The sequence below is a fragment of the Caretta caretta genome, chromosome 4 (assembly GCF_965140235.1).
Source record: "Caretta caretta isolate rCarCar2 chromosome 4, rCarCar1.hap1, whole genome shotgun sequence".
In the NCBI taxonomy this organism is placed as follows: domain Eukaryota; kingdom Metazoa; phylum Chordata; order Testudines; family Cheloniidae; genus Caretta; species Caretta caretta.
Genome location: NC_134209.1, coordinates 62,619,834 through 62,641,704, shown reverse-complemented (window position 1 = coordinate 62,641,704; position 21,871 = coordinate 62,619,834). Strand labels below are relative to the sequence as shown.

General features: G+C 39.4%; 1 protein-coding gene across 2 annotated transcripts in view; it reads left to right on the top strand.

The window, feature by feature from the left end:
* The window catches only part of TBC1D9 (TBC1 domain family member 9), an 80,081-nt gene extending 60,272 nt beyond the window's left edge, over window positions 1-19,809 (top strand). For both annotated transcript variants that reach the window (XM_075127701.1, XM_048847076.2), the window contains exons 13-21: window positions 1,797-1,926; window positions 5,671-5,769; window positions 5,889-5,957; window positions 7,564-7,804; window positions 8,840-8,905; window positions 12,000-12,083; window positions 13,902-13,976; window positions 14,104-14,204; window positions 17,558-19,809. In XM_075127701.1, coding sequence (XP_074983802.1) covers window positions 1,797-1,926; window positions 5,671-5,769; window positions 5,889-5,957; window positions 7,564-7,804; window positions 8,840-8,905; window positions 12,000-12,083; window positions 13,902-13,976; window positions 14,104-14,204; window positions 17,558-18,271 — 1,579 coding nt within the window. In that variant the 3' untranslated portion in view covers window positions 18,272-19,809. The remainder of the gene's footprint in view (window positions 1-1,796; window positions 1,927-5,670; window positions 5,770-5,888; window positions 5,958-7,563; window positions 7,805-8,839; window positions 8,906-11,999; window positions 12,084-13,901; window positions 13,977-14,103; window positions 14,205-17,557) is intronic.
* Window positions 19,810-21,871: the final 2,062 nt, after the last annotated feature.

Below are 21,871 nucleotides of genomic sequence, written 5' to 3'. Positions count from 1 at the left end.
GGAAGCATCTATATGATGACACTACAGATGCAGCTGCAGCATTGTACCTGTGCCGCTGTAGTGTAGACATACCCCTAGGGTAGTGGTTCCCAAACTGGGATTCATGAACCCTTGGGGGTTTGTGATATGTATCAGGGGGTTCTCAGAAAAAATTCTCTAATCGTGGACAGAGCTGTCCCTAGGCACCCAGGCTTGGGAGCCAGCAGCCCGAGCCCTGTGACCATGACTTCCTGGCAGAACAAGTTTAAGCTTCGTTGTAGTCTTGCGTTGTTTGTCTGGACTGCTCAAGACCCGAATGCTTGTGGGAGGAACTCTTTAATTGAGTTGTCATCTTAAATACTTTCATGCTGTTTCATGTCTGGTACTCCTTGATGAAACATGTAGGAGGCTTAATCGAAGTGATACGAGGTACAAAAGTGAAATCTTGGAAGAGTGTTGCTGTTTTCATAATGTAATAAAATTACTAATATAATGATAGATGATGATGTAGTAATAAATAGTGTGTAATAAACGTGTCATAAAAATTATTTTCTAGATCACTGCTTCTATCATTTATGCTCAGGTAAAGGAGAAAATCCCTGGAAATATTAATTTTTAGGAGGGGGTTTGCAAGATTAGATATTTTCGTGAAAGGGGTTCGCAGGTGGTTAACGTTTGGGAACCACTGCCCTAGTGGGACAAAGTTTCAGAAAATTACAGCCACCTTAAAAGTCTACAAAGGAATTATGCACAACTGCTCCTATTAGCCAGGCTCAACAAAACCATTTTTTTTCCTTTGTAGTTTCTAGAATATTCTTCTGAACCTGTCTTGTAGGGATCTTCAGCAGGTCTTGGTTAGATATCTGGAATCTGTTACTTCATCCTTTTGACTGTTAACTTTTAAGTGCAAGTAGGAAAAATACCTGAATTCAGGGGTAACTATTGTTGGAAATAGACTTGCCAGAGAATGCAATAGATCTTGAAAGGCTCATGAAGGGATAAAAACGTGAGGCAGGTTAGTAAACCTGGATGAGTCATTCATTCTGAACTAAGACCACTTTATGTAACCTTGAATGACACATTTGATTTCCTGACATTTTGTGTCAATGTTTAGATTTCAAGGTGCTGCTGAATCAGGTTCTTTAATTTTTTTTAAGTGAGGCTCAGGGTAATTTATAGCCAAGCATGAGTGCTGATGTTATGTGTGTTGGTTTTTTATAATTTACTTAGTATTATTTAAAAAAAAAAAAAAAAAAGCCCTGGTCATCTCATCTTTCCTCTCAGAACTAAGCCCCAACCGTTGCTGAGGAGTTATGAAAGGAAGTTTTTTGTGGCTGCAAGGTGATTTACAGGAGCTACACTGGCAAGAAGGATAAGCACTTGATACTCTTTAATCTCTTTAGGGGATGAGAGAGGCAGGGGGGTATTGAGAATCAAGTACACCATCCCCTGTTCCAACAGGAATGAGGTGGATAGTGCCCCACACATCTTTATTTGTGTAAGACCACTCAAACAAAAATATTTCAAAATTCTGTTGAGGAAATCACTGGCAAATTGTGGACATCTTATTGTGATCAGATGGATTTTATATATTTCTTGGTAAATGTGGTTTAGGTAAACAACTAATGCAGCTCTGGGGAGAAATGGAGTGTTACGAGTTGGCAAAATAGGTATCTTTGTCCAAATCACAGAATAATTGAGTGGTTTGATCATACTTATGTAAAGTCAGTCTATATGTAATCCTGATGCTATTGATCCTCAGGAAAAATGTGTCCCAAGTTTTCTCAGTTAGGTTTTTTTTCTTCTCTCCCAATCAGGTATTTGGACAGTGTGACTAATAAGGACAGTACTTTGCCACCAATCCCTCACCTTCACTCACTCCTCAGCGATGATGTAGAGCCTTATCCTGAGGTGGATATCTTCAGACTCATCAGAACTTCCTATGAGGTAATTTAGGATTTTGACTAGAACTGGCTTGAGGACAACAATTCTGTTTCATGAAGGATTTTGAGATATTGAAATTTTGGTTTTATTTTGAATGAGAGCAAAACCTGAACATTTCAAAGTTCTCCAAAGGAGTATTCTGAACACTATTGTTTTGGATTAATCAAAATGTTTCATTTTGATGTAACTTATTTTATATTATATTATAGCAAATTATAGCAATATTATATATTATAATACAAAATTGCTTCAGAACAAATAATCAATGTTTATGTTCCCAAAATGTTGAAACAGAATTTTCCAACAGAAAATGGTTCTGTCAGTTTTTCCAACCAGTTCTAATTTTGACAAAGGCAGAAATAACTCAGAGTTGGAAAACTCCTGGCAAAAGCCACAATACCAGACTAACTAGTTAATGTTCATAAAGTGCATAGTAAAGTCCAAGAAAAAATGGACTGAAACTTTGAACATCAAAAGAGTAAGGATTTTTGTCTAATCCTTAAATTAAATTTTACACAATAAAACTTTCAGAAAATATCCCTGACACTTAATTTTTAAACGCTGATTTCTAACTCAGGACCAACAACAGGAGCGCAAATTCTCCTTTATGGGAAATTCATTGGTTCTTTTCTTTCCTGTGCCATGTAGAACTAATGAATATTTTAAATCAAAATGTAGAATGATCCTAGCCATCTAAAACCCTGACAGGTATTTCAGATACCTTCCCTATGTCCTCCACGTCTCAGAAAAAATAATTATTTTTGAGCTGTGTAAAAGGCACCAGAAATCTGCTGCAGCCTTTAGCAATAGTGAATTCCACATTGAGGGTGAATTAAATCTGAGGGTGTGAGGATTTCCCCCTCTCTAATGATGTAAGAATACAAACTGGCAGTGGAGGGGCAGACATTTTTATAAAGCTGCCGTCCCATTTTGCCTTGTTTTGAATCCCACACCATTTAAGAGCGCTTCTGTGGCCTTGACTATATTTAGATGAATAAACTGGCCTCATGCGGAGCCACAATCTGTCTTTTGTGGACATGTGTAGTACAAAAGTTCATAGCTCTTTCTAGTTGAATAGAAACTTACAGAAAAAAGGCCAAATGTATCCCTAGTGTAATGGCACTGAAGTCAGTGGAATTATATCAGAGATAAACTTGCATCTTTTTTTACTTGTACTCTATTTGAATGTAGGCTGTTAAATCAGCTTGCAGTATATATGTATTGGTGGTGGTGTTTCCTGGTGTTAAACTGCCAAAATTTTCAAGAGACAATGAGGGCCCTCTGTTGTTCAGTGACCCTTACGTTCCTGGCCTTAAGTTTCTTGTACCCAATTGGGATTGGGGACCCATTGTGTTGGGCTTGGTATAAACATACAAAAGAGACAAATGTGTTGTAAATATCAGGAAATCTCCAGCTGCCATTAAGCTAACATTTATTTGCTGTATTTTTAGTATTTTAGCTTGTCAGAGGCACATGGATAACAATGTAACCCTTGTCACTTGCCCTTTATTAAAAGCTGTATAAAAATAGCAAGATGTACAGTGAAAGGTGACTGTTTTTCCTTTAAAGTAAGGGATATAATATGCTTTTTGTTCCAGAAGGAAGGCAGACTCTATCTGACCAACTATCCCATGACACTTGCCTTGGGGGAAGGGAGGAGGGAAACGATGAATCTGAGAACTCAGTGAGGGAATGCTATTAACTGTAGCATAATATTTAGCCATTTATCACACTGCTGTGATCCTGTCCAATCTCATAAGCTAAGGAGGGTTGGACACTTGGATGAGAAACCTCTAGTGAAAACTCAGGTGCTTCAGAAAACAGTGCTGGCAATTCAATGGGTAGAATTCTTCTCAAAGTCAGTATTGAACCAATGCCCTAGCATGGTATATGAGGCAGGAATAGAACATTGTACCTGTAGGGTGGGGGGGTTGGATTTTTTTTACAGAGGCAGAGGGACTTTCCACTTAACATATCAACAAATGCATTCTATTTTGCTAATGACTTTCTTTGCTATTATCGAAGATGCTGGATTTATTAAAATGCAAAACATCTCATTTTATCTGATCCTGTAATAAAGTCACAATCCACAGTGATTGGTATTACTCTGTATTACTATAAAAGTAATTGCAATCCTGCAAACTTGTTGCACAATTAAAGAGCTGGGGTAGCATTTCCAAAATCGCTTAAGTCCCATTTTCTAGGACTCATTGACTTAAACTGGGACTTTGTCTCCTAAGTGCCTGTCATTTTTTAAAATGGGACCTAGACTCCAAAGTCACTGGTTGCTTTTGAAAATTTCACTCTTGACTTTTTTTTTTTTAAAGATTTTCCATACTTTCACCTGCACTTTTGTGTTTAAAAATACTTGTAACTATTTAACCGGGCTCCTTAACTGTCTGTCTTTCAAAAGCTTTCCGATTTTAATTGGAAAATTAACAAATAAAGCAGGGAAAACATCCTGCTACTTCTCATGTGATTTGTAGACGTACAGATGATTTAGGAATGTCACAGCTTGAACATTATTTGATTGCCTAAGAATATATTAACCGATCCTGATGTACTTAAGATGGTACCCCCCACTTCCTCACTCTGGAATGCATATCACAATCTGATACACTAGCAGCAGCAGGCTTCTCCATGACTTTTATATGTGGCACCCTAGGTGGCTGGTGCTATTTCTCGTGCTAAAAGCTGTCCCTGGGTTTCTTCAAAGGCCATATTACAGAGATGTTCGTGTTGGGGGAAATCTCTATTGACAGCCCATAGAAACAAATCTGTGGGACAGAGTTTCATGGATGTGAGAGCATGAGCCAGTGCTGTAGGTCCATTGAACAATGAGTACTGTTCTCAGTATTATATTTTTGCCCTCACTCTCTTTCACCTGGCATGCAGGTGTAGCATATTAATGTTCTTTGGAAGTTGTGCATACGTTGAGGAGAGAACTTTGGTCTAGTGGATAGAGCCCTGGACTAGGAGACCTTGGTTCTCTCCTTTCTCTGCCACTGACCAGCTGAGTGACCTTGGACAAGTCACTTCACCTGTCTGTGCCTCAGTTTCCCTACCTGTCAAATGGGAATATAATGAAACTGACCTCCTTTGTGAAGCACATTGATCTCTTCAGATGAAAAGTCCTATAAAAAAGGTAAGTAGGTAACTTTTGAAAGTGACACTTAAGCTTTTAAGTCATTTAAGCACTCTCGAAATTTTTTACCCATAATTTGAATTTCATTCCTCATATTTGGATTTGGACAGTTGTTTGGTAATATAGGAACTGCTATATCAGATCAACCCAATGATCCATGTAGCCCTATATCCTGTCTCCAACAGTGGCAAATAAGAAGTGTTTTAGAGGAAATTGAAAGTAATTCTGCATTAATAGCTATGGAGTAACTGCCTATAGGGGAAGTTTCTTTCTAAGCGAACTTCTACCTGATGAGCATTATGCCCTAAAACATGAGGGTTTATATCCCTTCTGAAATGCTTGGGAGGCAAATGGAAATGAAATGGTGGAGGAAAAGAAAATCTAATGACAAATTCCTGAAAACTCAGTTGTTTATAAGTCATATGTTTAGAAAAATGTCTTTAATGTCACACAATGTTTGTCCAAGATATTCATCTTACATAATTTCTGAACGCTTACAGAATGAATTGTTTGTTTTTTTATTTTTTTATGCATAAAAAGAAATCAAAGTATTCCAGGTACTAGCACACAATCTAAAGGATCCATTTTGTCTTCCTTTTTAGAAATTTGGAAGTATACGAGCAGATCTCATTGAACAGATGAGATTTAAACAAAGACTGAAGGTGATCCAGACTCTTGAAGACACCACTAAGCGCAATGTGGTAAGTCCTTGGAAAAATATTCTTGCTAAGATTAAGGTCAATTGATTTCTGAAATAAAAATATCTTTCAAATGGCACATATATAGGAAGCTTTTAATTTTTAATGTTACATTTCCAAAGGTGCGAACCATTGTGACTGAGACTTCTTTTACTATTGATGAACTGGAGGAACTCTATGCTCTTTTCAAGGTAAAGCTGTAGTCAAGATAAGATCACGTGCATACAGGAAAAATAAACATTTAGATTTGACATGAAAACTCTGTCTGCTAATGAATTGATCTAAATTTGTGAGTTATTCGGTGTTGTCGTGTGCCCAGACACAAACTGGAATTTGCAACTAGATATAATTGAAATACAAAAGAGCCATTTTTTAAAACGAAAGAAATAATTATTTTTCAAACTAATTTGATTAGAAAAATGTATTATCCTGAAGACATCAGTTAGTAGAAAAGTAAGGGAAAGACCGACATCCTGGGTCACAGTTTCAGCCAGCCTCCAAAACCTTCTTTGTCTGTCTACCTGATTTGTGGGCATAGTTCTGAAAATCTGACCCCAAAATATCTTCCTTAAGCTAAATTGGACAGCCTGTAACTTTACTTTGCATGGTACTTGCTACGTGCTACAATTGATGGTTTTAATTTATACTGAACCTTCTGCAGTTTAATTTTCTGTCCAGAGGCTCTCTTGAAGTAGTGTTCTAATAGTAAGTAAAAGCTGGGGAGGAGTAAAAATAGTCATAGATTTCAAAGCCAGAAGGGACCATTATGATCACCTAATCTGATCTCCTGCATACCACAGGCCATAGAATTTCACTCAGTAATTCCTGCCTCAAGTCCATAAAGTTTGGTTAAATTAGAGTATATCCTTTAGAAAGACATTCAGTCTTGATCTACAGACTTCAAGGGAATCGTCCATATCTCAATGTATGTTGTTTCAATTGTTAATTATCCTCACAGTTAATCCTTACCCTTGCTCAGTCCATGAGTGACACACACTGCAGTAGGTTGGCCAGGATTGAGTTTCTTGAATATTCTGGTAAAGAGAACATATTTTCTCGTGAATCTCCTGTAACTAGTCTCCATACTTACTACAGTCCCGGTCCTGCAATATGAGTCTCTAGACTGGATCCCTGCACCCAAGTATACTCAGGACTGTGAAATTGGTGAGACTGTGAAAGAGTGAAGGAATCCAGGATCACACTGCATGATCAGGGCCTATTTCCCTGCTTCTGCCTCCATTGAAATCAATTTTAAAGCCCTTATTGACTTCAGTAGGAGCAGGATTAGGCGCTAAGACAAAGCAAGTATTTCTGCAAATGCCAAGGAAATCTTTAAACTAAAGACAGCAAAATTCTGTTTTACAAGTATCTTGTAATCAGCTACTTTCCTAACTTGAAACAATATGTAGCTGTGAAAAAACAAGATTGAGCGTATCATATCTCTGTGTGTGTGTGTGTGTGTATATATATATGTATGTGTGTGTATATGTAGTCACATCTCGCTTTAACCAAAAAATTTTTACTACTATGTTTTTCTGGGAAGCAGAGCTGAATTCTTTTCTGCTTCATAAAGGAATTTGGCATTGCACTGTGTAAGGGGAAGTCTTTTTGTTTCTTTTTTTCTTTTTTCTTTTTTCTTTTTTCTTTTTTTTAAGAAATGTCAGTGCTGGTCAGAAATGAATCTGCTAAACTCAAATGCTAATGTTATTTTAAATGTATTTATTTTTTAGTGTTGGTGATATTGTTGAGCTGTTTACAGAAACAATGGTAATCTTACAGCATTTGCCTTCTGTTCAGGCAGAACATCTGACTAGCTGCTACTGGGGAGGGAACAGCAATGCTTTTGACCGTCATGACCCCAGCCTGCCATATCTGGAACAGTACCGTATTGATTTTGAGCAGTTCAAGGGGATGTTTGCTCTCCTCTTTCCTTGGGCATGTGGGACTCACTCCGATGTGCTAGCTGCACGCTTATTCAGATTGCTGGATGACAATGGAGATTCTCTAATCAACTTCCGTGAATTTGTCTCTGGGCTAAGTAAGGAGAATTTATACAATAGTAATGAATTAACCTGAGCAATACAGTCCATTACTCAGGGTGAACCAGTCTGTCAGAAACCCTGATATTATTCCAACTGTGACTGGCACTAGTTTAATATAAACAGATGGAATTTAGAGAGTTACAAACATTAAAATTATACTTAGAATAACATTATGATGTCACTAACATTGGTTTCCAAAGAGGAAAAGGTTAAGGCTGGCTTGGTATTCTGGCCTAATATCTTTCTGCATTTTTGGTTTTATGCTTCCAGTAGATTGCACTCGTTGATATTTCCCAAGAAATATTTGCTGTTTTAATTCTACTTAATGGCATTAGGTTTTCATAGTCAGCTGTAATGTAAAATAAATCTCCACCTAACTGAAATTATCTAATTTTCTAGAAATACATAATATTGAATATCTAAATATTTTTCTAATAAAAAATTCCAACATCTAGTGAATTGCCGTAAAGTACTTGAATTTCATTTTACTCATTTTTCCACAAGCCAAATAACATTTCGATTGAGGCTAACATAATAGCAGAGAATAGTTTATCCCTTGGTTACTCTTTGATCACAATCTTGTTATCCTGGGTCTTTTCTAGCAAACATCTAATTGAGCCAAGTCCTAGGATGCCCTTGTTTGGTCACTGTGGGTGCAGTTGGGGCTTTCACAAAAAAGTTGTTCTTAAACAGAAAACCCTATGGCCATCAATGTAGTAATGTGATGATGACTATTTTTGAGAGCTGCAAATGTAAACACTCTTCTAGTAAAGAAGTGAGTTAGTGTTTAAACCACAGAACTCAGTCAGGTGGTCTGTGTTCTATTCCTAGTTCTACCACAGACTAGATTTACTATGTGATCTTAAGCAAGTCACTTAACTTCTCTGTTTCAGCTTTCCTGTGTAAAATGGAGATACTTTCCTACCTCACAGGATAATTGAGGATTAATTCATAAATGGTTGTAAATCTCTAAGAACTCTTCTGATAAAAGCTGCTAATAACACTAATATGTTCAATGGGATATTGTTTAGGTACAGCATGTCATGGAGATCTTACAGAGAAACTGAAGCTGCTCTATAAAATGCATGTATTGCCTGGTGAGTAAAAGACATTTAAAATAGCTGGTTTCTCAGTCAAAATAGAAAATTGGAATGTAGTTCCTTAATCTCTCTTTTCCCAATTAAAAAACCCTAGTTTCCCAGCTAAAAAATGGGAGAGTGAAATTTCCTTTCGATAGTAAGTTCATGAAGCAGTCAAACAGAAGAGCTTCTGTCCTCACCTCACTATGAGTCCAGGGGATCTTCATGCATACTTCAGTCTTCTGCTCTGCTCATCATAAATGGGCCATTTTTATAGACATTTGCTTGTTTTCCTGAGTGTTAGTGGCTGCTGTTGTGCCCATCAAATTGGGTAGTATAGTTCCACTGACTCACTGTGGGTATCACATCGAAGAAACTAGTCCTGTCTGAAGCCAGGTCAGCAAGGTACCTAAGCCTGTGCATAAGTTTAAGCATGTGAGTAGTCCCACTGGCTGCATGTGGTTAAAATTACACACCTGCTTAAGTACCTTGCTGAAGATGCCTGAGTGCTGGAAGATACGTAAGGAGCCCCTCGTCTCTAATATGTACTGCCTCTGGGGCAAGCATGAATGAAGATACTCATTAATTGCTCAAATTATTTAGGACACAATTTTATTGAATTACAAGTCAAATAAAACTAACCACAGAGCTGAAAGTCCTGGTAGCTATGAAAATGAGAGCACTTGGTTTGCCTTTCCAGCCTGTGATAGGCTATGGAGGGCCTACTTTGTTTCCAGCAAGCAAGGAGTAAACTCTTTGCTTAGAATTCACACAGATGTACAGAATATGAGTCAATAATGTAACGCTGTTCAAAAAAAGCAGACATCCTTCTGGGGTGTATTAGCAGGAGTGTTGTAAGCAAGACACAAAAAGTAATTCTTCCACTCTACTCCACGCTGATTAGGCCTCAACTGGAGTATTGTATCCAGTTCTGGGGGCCACATTTCAGGAAGGATGTGAAGAAATTGGAGAGAGCCCAGAGAAGAGGGACAAAAATGATTAAAGGTCTAGAAAACATGATCTATGAGGGAAGATTGAAAAAAATTGGGTTTTTTAAGTCTGTAAAAGAGAAGACTGAGAGGGGACATAACTGTTTTCAAGTATGTAAAAGGTTGTACAAGAAGGAGGAAGAAAAATTGTTTTTCTTAAGCTCTGAGGATAGGACAAGAAGCAATAGACTTAAATTGCAGCAAGGGAGGTTTAGGTTGGACATTAGGAAAAAATTCCTAACTGTCAGGGTGGTTAAGCACTGGAATAAATTGCCTAGGGAGGTTGTGGAATCGCCACCATTGGAGATTAAGAGCAGGTTAGACAAACACCTGTCAGGAATGGACTAGATAATACTTAGTCCTACCACAGAGTGCAGGAGACTGGACTAGATGACCTCTCAAGGTTCCTTCCAGTTCTGATTCTATTAATAGAGTAAGAAAAGTTTAGGGATGAAAGGCCAAGTAAGGCTCTAAGAGAATACAGGAAAGTCTAAATAAACAGCTGTTTACTAGTCAGGAGCACAGTTGCCAACTTTCACGGGGTAAATAAGCACCCCGACGTTCACAATAAGCCAAAAATCAAGCTAATCCCATTTCAAAACAAGGCCAAAACAAGCCAATCCCTAAGAACCCCAACTCTCTGTGACTAGATCCCCCCCTGGCTTGCAGTCTGGGACTGTGGTGGGCCCGCTGTGCACCCCTGACTCTCTTCCCCCCCCTCCTTGCCCCTGCTTGCCCCCCCTTTACCCTTGCTTGCTGGGAGCAGATTAAAAAAAAAGAAGTAACAAGCTACAAGCCAAAAACTAGCCAACAAGCAACTCACAAGCCAATTAAGCCAAAAACAAGCCCAATTTCTGTGAGTTTTTTTGTTTGTTTGTTTGTTTTTGCGGGTTTGGCATGTCTGGTCAGGAGGGGTGGGAGGAGAGGTGAGTCCTTTAAGAAGATAGAGCACTATAGCCAATTGAGCCATCTCTTGGAGTTGTAAGCGACACCAGTTTAGATGCATCAGTAGCATGAGTGTAAGTCTAAAAGAGTTTGTGGGTGTGGGAGTCAAACTTACATATCTCTCAATTTTCCTAATACTCATGCCAGGCCCAAACTAAGGGCAGGCAGTTTGGCTCGGTGCGAGTAACATGTATCCACTGAAGAGAGGGGACTGCCTTCTATCCAAGTGATGAACTGATAGGTGTCTTATCCCTCATTAAGGTACCTAGCTCATATCCCAACTGCTCTAGAGTTGAGAAGCTCAATTACACAGGCACACAAGCCAAACCTTTGATGCAGAAAGAGTTTCAGACGCGCAACACAAGTTAGGATATTCAGTGCCTCTCTATTAATGAGCAAAGCATTCAGTTTTTCTCCCAGGAAGAACTTATTAGAACGAAAGATGCAATCCCTTAAACACAACAGAACTGCCACAGTTCTACTCTGCAGTGGTGACTAGAGAGGTGGGGAGGTGGGATTGGGTGCAAGGAATCCGTACCATTGAGAATCACATAGTGTTTTGGAATAGCTCTCTGACAGCTATGTAGTGCAGGAAGGGGAGGGGCAAAGACCCAATACTCTGGATCAATGGGCCAAATCCCCCATAGGGGGCAGGGAGCCACAGCAGCCACTCATACCACCTATGGGCTGAAGTACCTGCTCAGAGAAACTGCTTTGCACCCTAAAGAAGCAGACAATTCCTTTCCCTAAGACCACAGGGATCTCCTGTGTAAGACCCATTTACTTGCACTTTGCACAGCAGACCAGTGCTTTGACTTTGAGGGTACATAGGTCGGAAATGTCCTAGTGACTCAGGCATTTAGTGCATGTCTCTCCCAGTGAGTGACCAGTACCAGAATCTTCAGAAGAAGGTACAAGAAATCCATTTAGTGGACAATTATGAAATAATCTGCCCACAGAAGTAGCTTCTTTCTAACTACATCAGGTAGTGGTTGGCTTCTCTCTGAAACATGAGGGGTTATTTGTCTTTTTTACTATCCTAAGTGGGGTTAGCCTTATTATGTGGTACTATGCTTCTTAAAATGTGAAACTCTACACTGACACAAATCTACTTTGTTTTTCTAATTAAACAATGCAGTCATTTCTCTCTCTCTCTCTCTCTCTCTCATATCACACAGATCCATCTCCTGAAGAAGAGCCAGACTCTGCTTTTGAAGCAACTCAGTACTTTTTTGAAGACATCACACCAGAGTATACACATGGTAGGTGACTTTTCTCTGCAGGAGCATTATCTTGTCTTTTCGGTGTTCAAGACCCTAAATACTTGTTAACACTAATAACCTTACTTTTAAATGGCTACTTTCTCATTGGATTAAAATGAAGAAATAAAATATTCTATGCAAAAACAAATGTATATGACTAGTGTTTGTTCTCTGTGATATCTGAAGATGTGTGTGTGTTTTCAATAAGGCCTCCCTTCAATGCTGTAATGAAGAATTACTCTCGAGGATAATGCCGTCAGTGTGGTGGTGGTGGTAGTCACAGGTTCAGCATGTCTGACTTTGTGAAGGATCAAAATTAGTATGTTAAGCTGTGAAGGGAGTAGAATCTTGTTTAAATGTGTTGATGCATGTGGACAGTACCCTGAGAGAGTGAGAGGCTGTATCTGGCTATAAGGTATAATCTCTTCATGGTGTGCAGAGCCTTCACAAGGGCTGACTGGGAATAGACATGAGCATAGTGCCTGTGCATCCCCTGTGTGTTGCGGAAGAGGTTTCACTGCCAGCCTGCAGATCTTATTTATTTGGTTCCAGTGTCTTCAGCACCCAATGCGATTGGAAGAGTGGGGCTGAAGATGGAACAGCAGCTGCAGAAATTAGGGTCTCTGAAATTTCATAACATAGAATGCATTCTTTAATCTGCATGTGTGTCATATTTTAAAGATAAACCATTTTGGCAGTGTTTTAATGGGTCTTTAGATGTTTTGAGTGGACATTTCAGTGAAGTCAATAGGAGCTGACTTAGGCCAATGCTGAGACCCTTTAAAAGTTCATCCTTTGTTGCTATTAAATTTTAGATCCTTCTGCCTAAAAAAACAGCTTATAAAATGGCTGGAAGTCGAAGCTAGACCATTTCAGACCAGAAATAAGGCGTACATTTTTATCAATGAGAGCAATTAACCACTGGAATAATTCACCCAGGGTTGTGGTGGATTCTATATCACTGACCATTTTTAAATCAAGATTGGATGTTTGTTTCTAACAGATGTGCTCTAGGAATTATTTTGGGGAAGTCTTGTGTCTTGTGTTACACAAGAGGTCAGATTAGGTGATCAGCATGGTCCCTTTTGGCCTTGGAATCTAGGAAATATCACGTGTATCCCTGTACAGAGCTTGGATGAAGAGAGAAGCTATAATAAGAAACCTCTAAAATCTACTTAAAATATATTTTTAATACATCATAATACAACAACTTCTGAAGTCTGAAGCTTGCTGTGTCCCCCATTAGGAAGCGGGGAAATCTCTCCTTTCCAATGGTTTAAAGCTCCTGGTTCCAACCCTGAAGTGCCTGTCACTGTCTGAGGATTGAATATTGCCCCTCATGCACATTGGGCCTCTATAATTTTTGGGAAAAGAAGAAAACATTTTTTTCTGAAGGTTGTTTGAAACTATAGCTGATGATTGACTGGAATATTAGAAGTGGTCTCCTGGGAGATCGCTTAGTGGACAGAGTGTATGAGAAGCAATTAGATGTACATTATAAATTCAAGTTATCATATGGCTATCACTGTAAGCAGATGGTGGTGATATTTATTTGGTGGAATCTTTAATCATGGCCCTGGGCATTGTATTGTACACAAAGATGGTCCTTGTACATGTCTTTATTTTATTAATTACATGGAAGTTGTAAGCAGATGTAAAAATAAGCAAAAATGGTCATGGTTTAGTCCTATCGTTCTTGACTGTGTCTTTTCATAAATGTAAAACTTTGCTTATTCTACTTTGTTTTGCTCTGTAAACATGAATACAGTTCACATGAATCTACAGTAAATCTCTCGTTTTGTAAATATTTTCCAATAGTTGTTGGCCTTGACAGCAGGAACAAACAAGGGGCAGACGATGGGTTTGTTACAGTGAGCCTGAAACCAGACAAAGGTACATATTTTCTCTCTATATCTTATTGCTTGAAAGATTAATTCTTCTGAAGAAAGAAAAAATGCTAATGCAGGACCTCATGATGGACTTTGTCTTCCTCTTTTCTGGCCAATTTCACTGACATTAGGTAAGAAAAACTCACAAGAAAATCGAAACTACCTGAGAATATGGAGTCAAGAGAATAAATCCAAAGTAAAGAATGCAAAGGATTTACCCAAACTGAATCAGGTAAATTCTGTTGACATTTAGTTATTTTTCATAAACACTAGAAGTTTGGTCGCATGCCAAAATGAATATATAGTAGATTGAGCAAATGTTAGTATTCAAATTGCAGGTTCATATGACAACTTGATTTAAAAATATTAGAATGGCTATTTGGGGGTGAGGAATGGTGGGAACAAAGGGTGCAGGTTGGTAATATTCAATATCAGGCCGTCCAAACTTCTGTTACAAGATAAAAATAAATGGTATATCATTCATGTATGTCTGTGGAATTTTTATAAAAAGATGCTTTGGAAGGAGAGTACCAATCCCAGAAATTCAAAAATAATGATCCCCTGTGTTCTATTGACAAATTCTTGTGAGGGGAAAAACTGATTGACTGTTTCATTCCTTAGACCCACTAAAGTTCGAGATTGTAAAGACTATGGCCTGGTCTGCACTAGAAAATTAAGTTATCTGTGTTGCTCAGGTGTATGAAAAATCCCCACTCTGAGTGGTGCAGTTAAGGTGACCTAATCCCCAGTGTACACAGCACTAGGTCTACGAAAGAGGTGGATTACCTACACCAATGGGCGAAGCCCTCCGATCGCCGCAGGTAGTGTCCACACTGAAGCGCTACGGGCACAGCTGTGCCACTGTAGTGTTTTACATGTAGAGACATAGCCTTGTTGGGCAGCTATTCCTTTCGCTAGGGGGAAGTGAAGGATTATTCCCTACAGTAAATTGTCCTGTAGTTTGTCCAATCCATCTTTAATTTTTTAAAGAGATGAGACTTCTGCCATTTCCATTGGGAGAGGATTCTACAGTCTAAAGGTATGTCTACAGTGCACCTGGAGGCGCGCTCCCCCGTGCGGACAGACAGACACGCGCTAGCTCTGATTGAGCTAGTGTGGCCTCAGCAGCACAGGCAGCGACCTGGGCTAGCTACCCAAGTACAAGCCTGCCCAATGCCTTGGGTACGGATTCACCGAGCCACCACCTGGGCGACGGCATTACCTCCTGCTGCTGCTGCTAGCAGACTAGCTCAAGCAGAGCTAGCGCATGTCTGTCGACCCACAGTGGGAAGCATGCTCCCAGCTGCAGGCTACACACACTCATAGAGCCTAAACAATTCTTTTCATCCCATTAATTCTAATTCTTCCCTCTTCGGACTTATGCAATATATTTCCTCCATATCTGATTACTTTGTTTTAAAGACTGAAACGCCACTGTTTATCTGGATTACCATTTTCAATCAATAGGGAAGATTGATTTAAATTTCAAATCAAAGTGATTAAAATCACCAATTTAAATCATGATTTAAACCAGCAAGCAGGAAACCTGATATTTTTTTTTAGTTATTTTCCTAAAGAAAAGATGATTCTCATTGGTTGGTAACTGTTAAAATATGTTGATTTGCAATTAAATATGGCCTTTACACTAAATTTGGTGCTTCCTTTTGCTAACCAGAAGAATATTCTATATCCATACACATTTATTTAAGCTCTTATGTGGCCTAACACACTGTTACCCTGGATTTGAGGGGTGTGTGTACCCCAGAATGTGATCAAGCCAACTGCAACCATATTATGTGCATTCAGCCACCATGAATTAATAAAATAGAACACCACATAGTTAAGGTTTAATTGGAAAGCAGGCTTTTAGAGGCAAGGTCAAAACTAGCTTGCAATTTCTGCTAATCAGAATGGGAGGAGGGGAAAATCAAGTCAACAAGTGAGACTGAAAACCTTAGTGGATGGAAGACCTTGAGTCAGAGCACCTTTGATATAGAAGCTTATTAAAAGTTAGGAAAAGTGATGATTTAGTAGGGGTCATAATGACCCATGTGTTTTGTAGAAGTTATAAAAGACTAGCTAATATGGTGTATTTTGAAACAGTCCTCTGAAGTCATCTTGAGAGACATTTTTCGTAACACCTTTCCTCCCCAGCGGGTGAGCAACTGGCCACTGCATACCTATTGTTGATTACTCAATACTGTTCCAGATTTTAGGTAAATATCTGGGATGTTCTAAACCTATTGCTTATGTTTGTGTGTGCTTAAATCTCATAAACTGCAGTTTTAGATAAAGCACGCTTACTTGCATTAATCATTTATCAGACAGAATTGCTGTGTTCCCCTTGATTTATTCCTGACACCACATGGAGTGAAACAGTTAAGTTACCCCTGCTGTGGGTTCTGAAAACCCTGGGTAAACAACACATTTAAATCAGATTCTTAATTTTTACTTTTTTTATGTTACAAAATGGTGAATGATGCTTTTCTTGTTTACTAGATGGTTAATTTTTTACTCATGAGTTATGTCAAGCTGCATTTGGATGGAAATTGGAATTGAATTAAAAATGCCCTAAAACAGCATTTTAAAATGTTTAATAAACCGGTTAGTTTTAAATGCAAAAGCATGTTTTGATAAACTTACTTTTCCATCCTTATGTATCCACTATATTTAAGATAGTTTTAATTAATTAATGAAACCAAAGTTTTATCTCTAGTTAGTGATTGAACTGAAGTTTATGGTCACAATGTCCTTTAAGATTTTTAGAACTAGTAGATGTCGTCCTCTCACACCTTGTTTTTATTTATAGATTGGTAAAGGGAAAATAAGCCTGCATTACCAACTCAGAATCAATTTCTGAACTTCCAGTGGACTAGACATTGAATTGAACTACTTGAATAAATTAAAATGAAGAAAATACTCTCTCTGCATCTGCAGAAAAGGCTACTGCTGTCAAAACTGGTTTAGCACTTCAGCAAATTCTAGTTCCAGGTGTTTAGTCAAGGACTTCCACCAGCTCAGTGGTTTGACTATTTTTAAAAAGAAAAATGTATTTAATTTAAACTTAAAAAATCAGATTTTTTTTAAATTAATATTTATAATTATTGATTTTTAGCCACCCTGACACTCAATGGTGCCTGGTCCTACTCTACACTTTCATGTTGTTGGGAGTCCTGTAGGACAAATGCTCCATTTTTAATTCTCTCCCTTATGGCTTGGTGAGAACTAAGATTGGTGCCACTATTCTTCTGGTCAGAAGGGTAATGCTGAATGAGCAACCAGAAGCACTGACTCTCCTCCACTGTTGCCTGAGGCTAAGGCAGGGGAAACTGTACTAGCTTGGGAGGTGGAGAATAATTCAATCCAGCAATTTGATGGAAGTGTCTTGGAGAAATACATAATTTTCTTGAATACTAGAAAATATTCTAAAATACCTAGACTACTTCTAACTTTTACTTCATCATATGAATTACTTGATCCCCAGTGTGTCACATACATTTCTTTAAACTGATTTATACCCAAATCTCAAAGACTATATGTGCTGCCATTCCTTTAATTAAAATTAATTTTATCCTCTACACTTAGGGGCAATTTATTGAACTGTGCAAGACAATGTACAACATGTTCAGTGAAGATCCCAATGAACAAGATCTATACCATGCCACTGCTGCTGTGACAAGTTTGCTTTTGGAGATTGGTGAAGTTGGTAAGCTCTTCACTGTTCAGCCCACAAAAAATACAGACAGTAGCAGTAACAACTGCAGCAAAGCTATTCAGAGCATGTTGTTTCAGAAGAAGGAGGGGAGCCAGCAGTATGATTTTGACCAGCGTGAATCCTTCGCTAATGAGGAGGAGACAGTTTGCACTGATAACGCGTTGAGTGCACAGATGGAAGACATTAAGCTTGAAGACTCTTCTCCCAGGGACAATGGAGCTTGTTCTTCCATGCTTATTTCTGATGATGATACTAAAGATGACAGCTCCATGTCCTCCTATTCAGTACTGAGTGCAGGCTCGCATGAGGAGGAAAAGCTTCACTGTGAGGACATAGGTGAAGATACGGTTTTGGTGCAAAGCAGCCACAACACTTCTCTGCGTAGAAGCACTAGCATTGACAGAGATTGGGCCATCACCTTTGAGCAATTTTTAGCCTCCCTCTTGACTGAACCAGCGCTGGTGAGGTACTTTGACAAGCCTGCGTCCATGATGGCTAGAATTACTAATGCAAAGAACATACGGATGATGGGCAAGCCAATAACTTCCACAAGTGACTATGAGATCTCTACTTTGTCGGGATGAAAGGGCAGTCGGGGGCTCTTGTTTTAAATTTTTTTTTTACATATTTATTAGTACCTGACACAGGTCCTGGTATTTTAAAACATGATAGTTTTCACTAAAGTGAAAATGGTGGGGTGCAGATGTAACTCCCCTGAATTGTAATCACTTTTTGTGAGAAATGTTACAAGAATGCACCTTTTATTCAACATACAGAAAAAATACAGTTGTCAGTGAAATGTGTGAATTATTAACCCTGCTGTCGGTGTAAAAATGGTAAAGATTAGTTCTCAATTTGTAACTCTAAATGGAATGACAGATATTTGTGTACGTTTTTAAAACAGACGTATCAAAAAGGCCTGATTCTTGACAAGAAACGGGAGCTCTCTAAAATGTAAAGGGGACACTCAATCTGTATAGGACCTGAAAGAAAAGTAAATGCCATGCAGCATCCCTGGGGGATGTCTGTCTTTTTTTTCTTTTAAGAGGCTAATGGTTTTAATGAGTGCTTTGATTTTGTGTTTTTAAATATATAAAAGACATCCTCCAGAGAGATTTCCTGGGACCTGCCTTTCTTTGCTTAAGGAAGTTACAGACAGGTTTCTCAACAGATTGGGAGTATCCCTTTTTTAAAGTGGAAAAGATGTTTTTAAACATTTAAGTATAAAAGTACTTCTATAGCTGGATCTGCAGCATAGCTAATATTATTCAGCTCGCAAAACTAACCTTTACCACCAACCTAATCATATATCTTCGGTAGTGTAAGAAATGAAAAACCTGTATTGCCTATGTCTTCATTTACAGCACTGGAAAGTAGAGATAATGTAAACTGAAAAAAATCTGCAAAATAATGTAACTGAATGTTTTAAAGTCTTACTGAGAACACTGTCACTCTATATAATATATTATCCTGTATCAATTTACTGACTATGTTAACATGAAAGCTGGAGCACCTGCACTTTGAATCCTTGCTTCTTTTATACAAACATTCAAGATTTTTTTTATGTTGTTCGATGTTTTCTAATTCGCAGTTATTTAGTTCGGGATCATTCCTACATGCCTACGTTTTATTTGCTGTCTTCAAAATATTTTCACCAGAAAACTGTTGGGTTTCTTTTATACCACTGTACGTTATATCCATGTAACTGTTCCATATTTTGTTATCCAAAGCTGCTGTTTAATTTTTTTTTTGTTTTAAAAGAATCATTTAAAAACTGTCAGATGTGATCTTTAACCACAGATAGGCTATATGTGAACAAATTAAATACACTCAGCAAAGAATTTGGTTCCTTTTTAAACTATTAAACCCATGCTCAATGGGAAATTAGGTGATTGTATTTTAATACACAGTTCTGCAGTGGAAATTCTGTGGAGCAAATGACTTGGGATCTCCAACTATTGATTTCAGCACACAAAATGTCAATTGTTTCAGGACTTCATTTTTTTTCAATATTTGTGTGTTTGTAACAGGAATATGCTCAGATGTAACAATCTTTCAGCGGAAGTTTCTCACATTGCAGAATTTCATTAAACATTTTCCCTGTTGTGTTTAAATTTAGAAAGCTAGAATTATTGTGTCTTTTTAAAAAACCTAATTGATTTTATAGACGTGATTTTTTGCTGTATGTTTCTAAGGCACAAGTTGATATGTACTCTTCTTCTATTTAAATTACAAAAATGAAGTTGTTTTTTTTTTTTTTAAAGGTACAGCTAAACTGAGGTGCCTGTCTACAAAGTCAGACTGTTAGCAGAGCAGGTATGCATATGCATTGTGAAATAGGCATTAATGTATTGTGAAAAAGGCAGCCCTGACAGTTCTGGAAGGGTGGTCCTGTTGGGTTCCAGGAAGTGTGCGTAAGCCCACCCAGAGTGAACGACTCTCCCCCAGCCTATGGAGAGGATCCACTGAGCCCATGACACAGGTATGGCGGACAACAGACAAAACGACAAGGACAGATGTAAGTGTCAAAAATAAGGAATCTGAAAGGGACACTGAGCAGAGAACCCCAGACAGTGCCCACTGCTCCTCGAAGGTATCAAGGGGGCCAGCGGACACTGCCCAGAGGAACTCTGCCCAGATAAGTGAGCGGAGAGTGGAATGGAAATAGGCCCCACAGTCGCAGAGGACCCCCACAGCCAACATCCTCTCCCTGGTGTTAGAAATTGCCACTTTGGCCATCGCTAAGAGGAAGTTGAAGAGGAGGTCCTGTGACTTTGTGGGGCTACGGATGGGGTCTCCATGTATAATGTAGGGGGAGGAGTGCAGCCAAAAACACAAAAGGAGGTCTGGGAGGAGCCAGCATAGGGTCTGCAACCTGATGCACTCAAGGTAGGCGTGTGCCAGGGTCTCCCTCATGACACAAAAGAGACAGGCATAGAGAACAGGATAAGCTGCACCAGATATATGCCCGTGCTCATGGCTCCATGGAGGAGCCCTGGAAGGGTGTTTCTACTGGGTGCTGGGAAGTGGGCAGGCATAAGCCCACTCACAGCCTGGGGAGGAGCTACTGAGCCCAGAACTCAACTAAAGTCAGGGGACAATGAAGGGTGGGGGAAGGAGCAGGTGTGGGGGGGTCAAAGGGCCAAAACTAAGGAACCAGAAGGGGACACTGAGCAGAGAACCCCAGACAGTGCCCACTGCTCCTCAAAAGCATCCAAGGAGCCAGCGGACACTGCCCAGAGGACCTCTGCCCGGATGAGTGAACAGATGAAAGAATGAAAACGGGTCCCACAGTCGCAGCCCCCCCACACCTCAGCCAACCTCTCCCTAGTGTTATTAATAGCCACTTGGGCCATGGCTAGGAGGAGGTTGATGAGGTGGTCCCGTGACCATGTGGGGCCACAGATTGGGTGTGCATATATAGAAAAGTGAAGCCAAAACCTTAATGAGGTTCTGGAGGAGCCGGAATAGGGGCTGCAACCTGGCACAGTATAGACAGACATGCGTCAAGGTCTCCCGCACACCACATCAGGAACGGGATAACCTGCACCAGGTACATACCCATGCTCATGGCTCTGTGAAGGAGCCCTGGAAGGGTGGTTGAAGGCAGGTGTATCAGCCTTAGATGGTTAAAGCCCTTTTTCCTGTGACCCGAAAGAGGTTATCTCAGGTTAATTATGGACACCTGAGTCTAATTAAGGGCAGCCTGTGACCTTTAGAAACCTTTTCCAATGGGAGAGAAAAGAGAAGAGGGCAGAGAAGCAAGCTGCAGAAAGGTTGTATGCAGTGAGCAGGGGGAAAGGCTTCTCCTACTTAATGAGCTGTTTTTCCCTGTAAGAGGAAATTTTGTGTTTATTTTTGTTTGGGGAGGGGGGCCTTGGTTTCCTGTGTAATTGGGCCAAGAGTGGGTTAGAAAGGTTGGCTGGTAATTGGTAGTTGGCATAAGAAGATGTAGCTGACTCCAGTTTGGGTGGCCAGATGAAACAGACAAAATATTGGGTCACATGGGGGAAGCAAAACAAAAAAACCAAAAGTGGCTGGAGCGGAGTTGCCGAAGCGCAAAAAAAAAACCCCACAATATCGGGACAAATGGCTTCCCCAACCGTGCATCGGTTGGGACAAGGAACTAAAAATCGGAACAGTCCCAATTTTATCGGGACATCTGGTCACCCTAACTCCAGTTA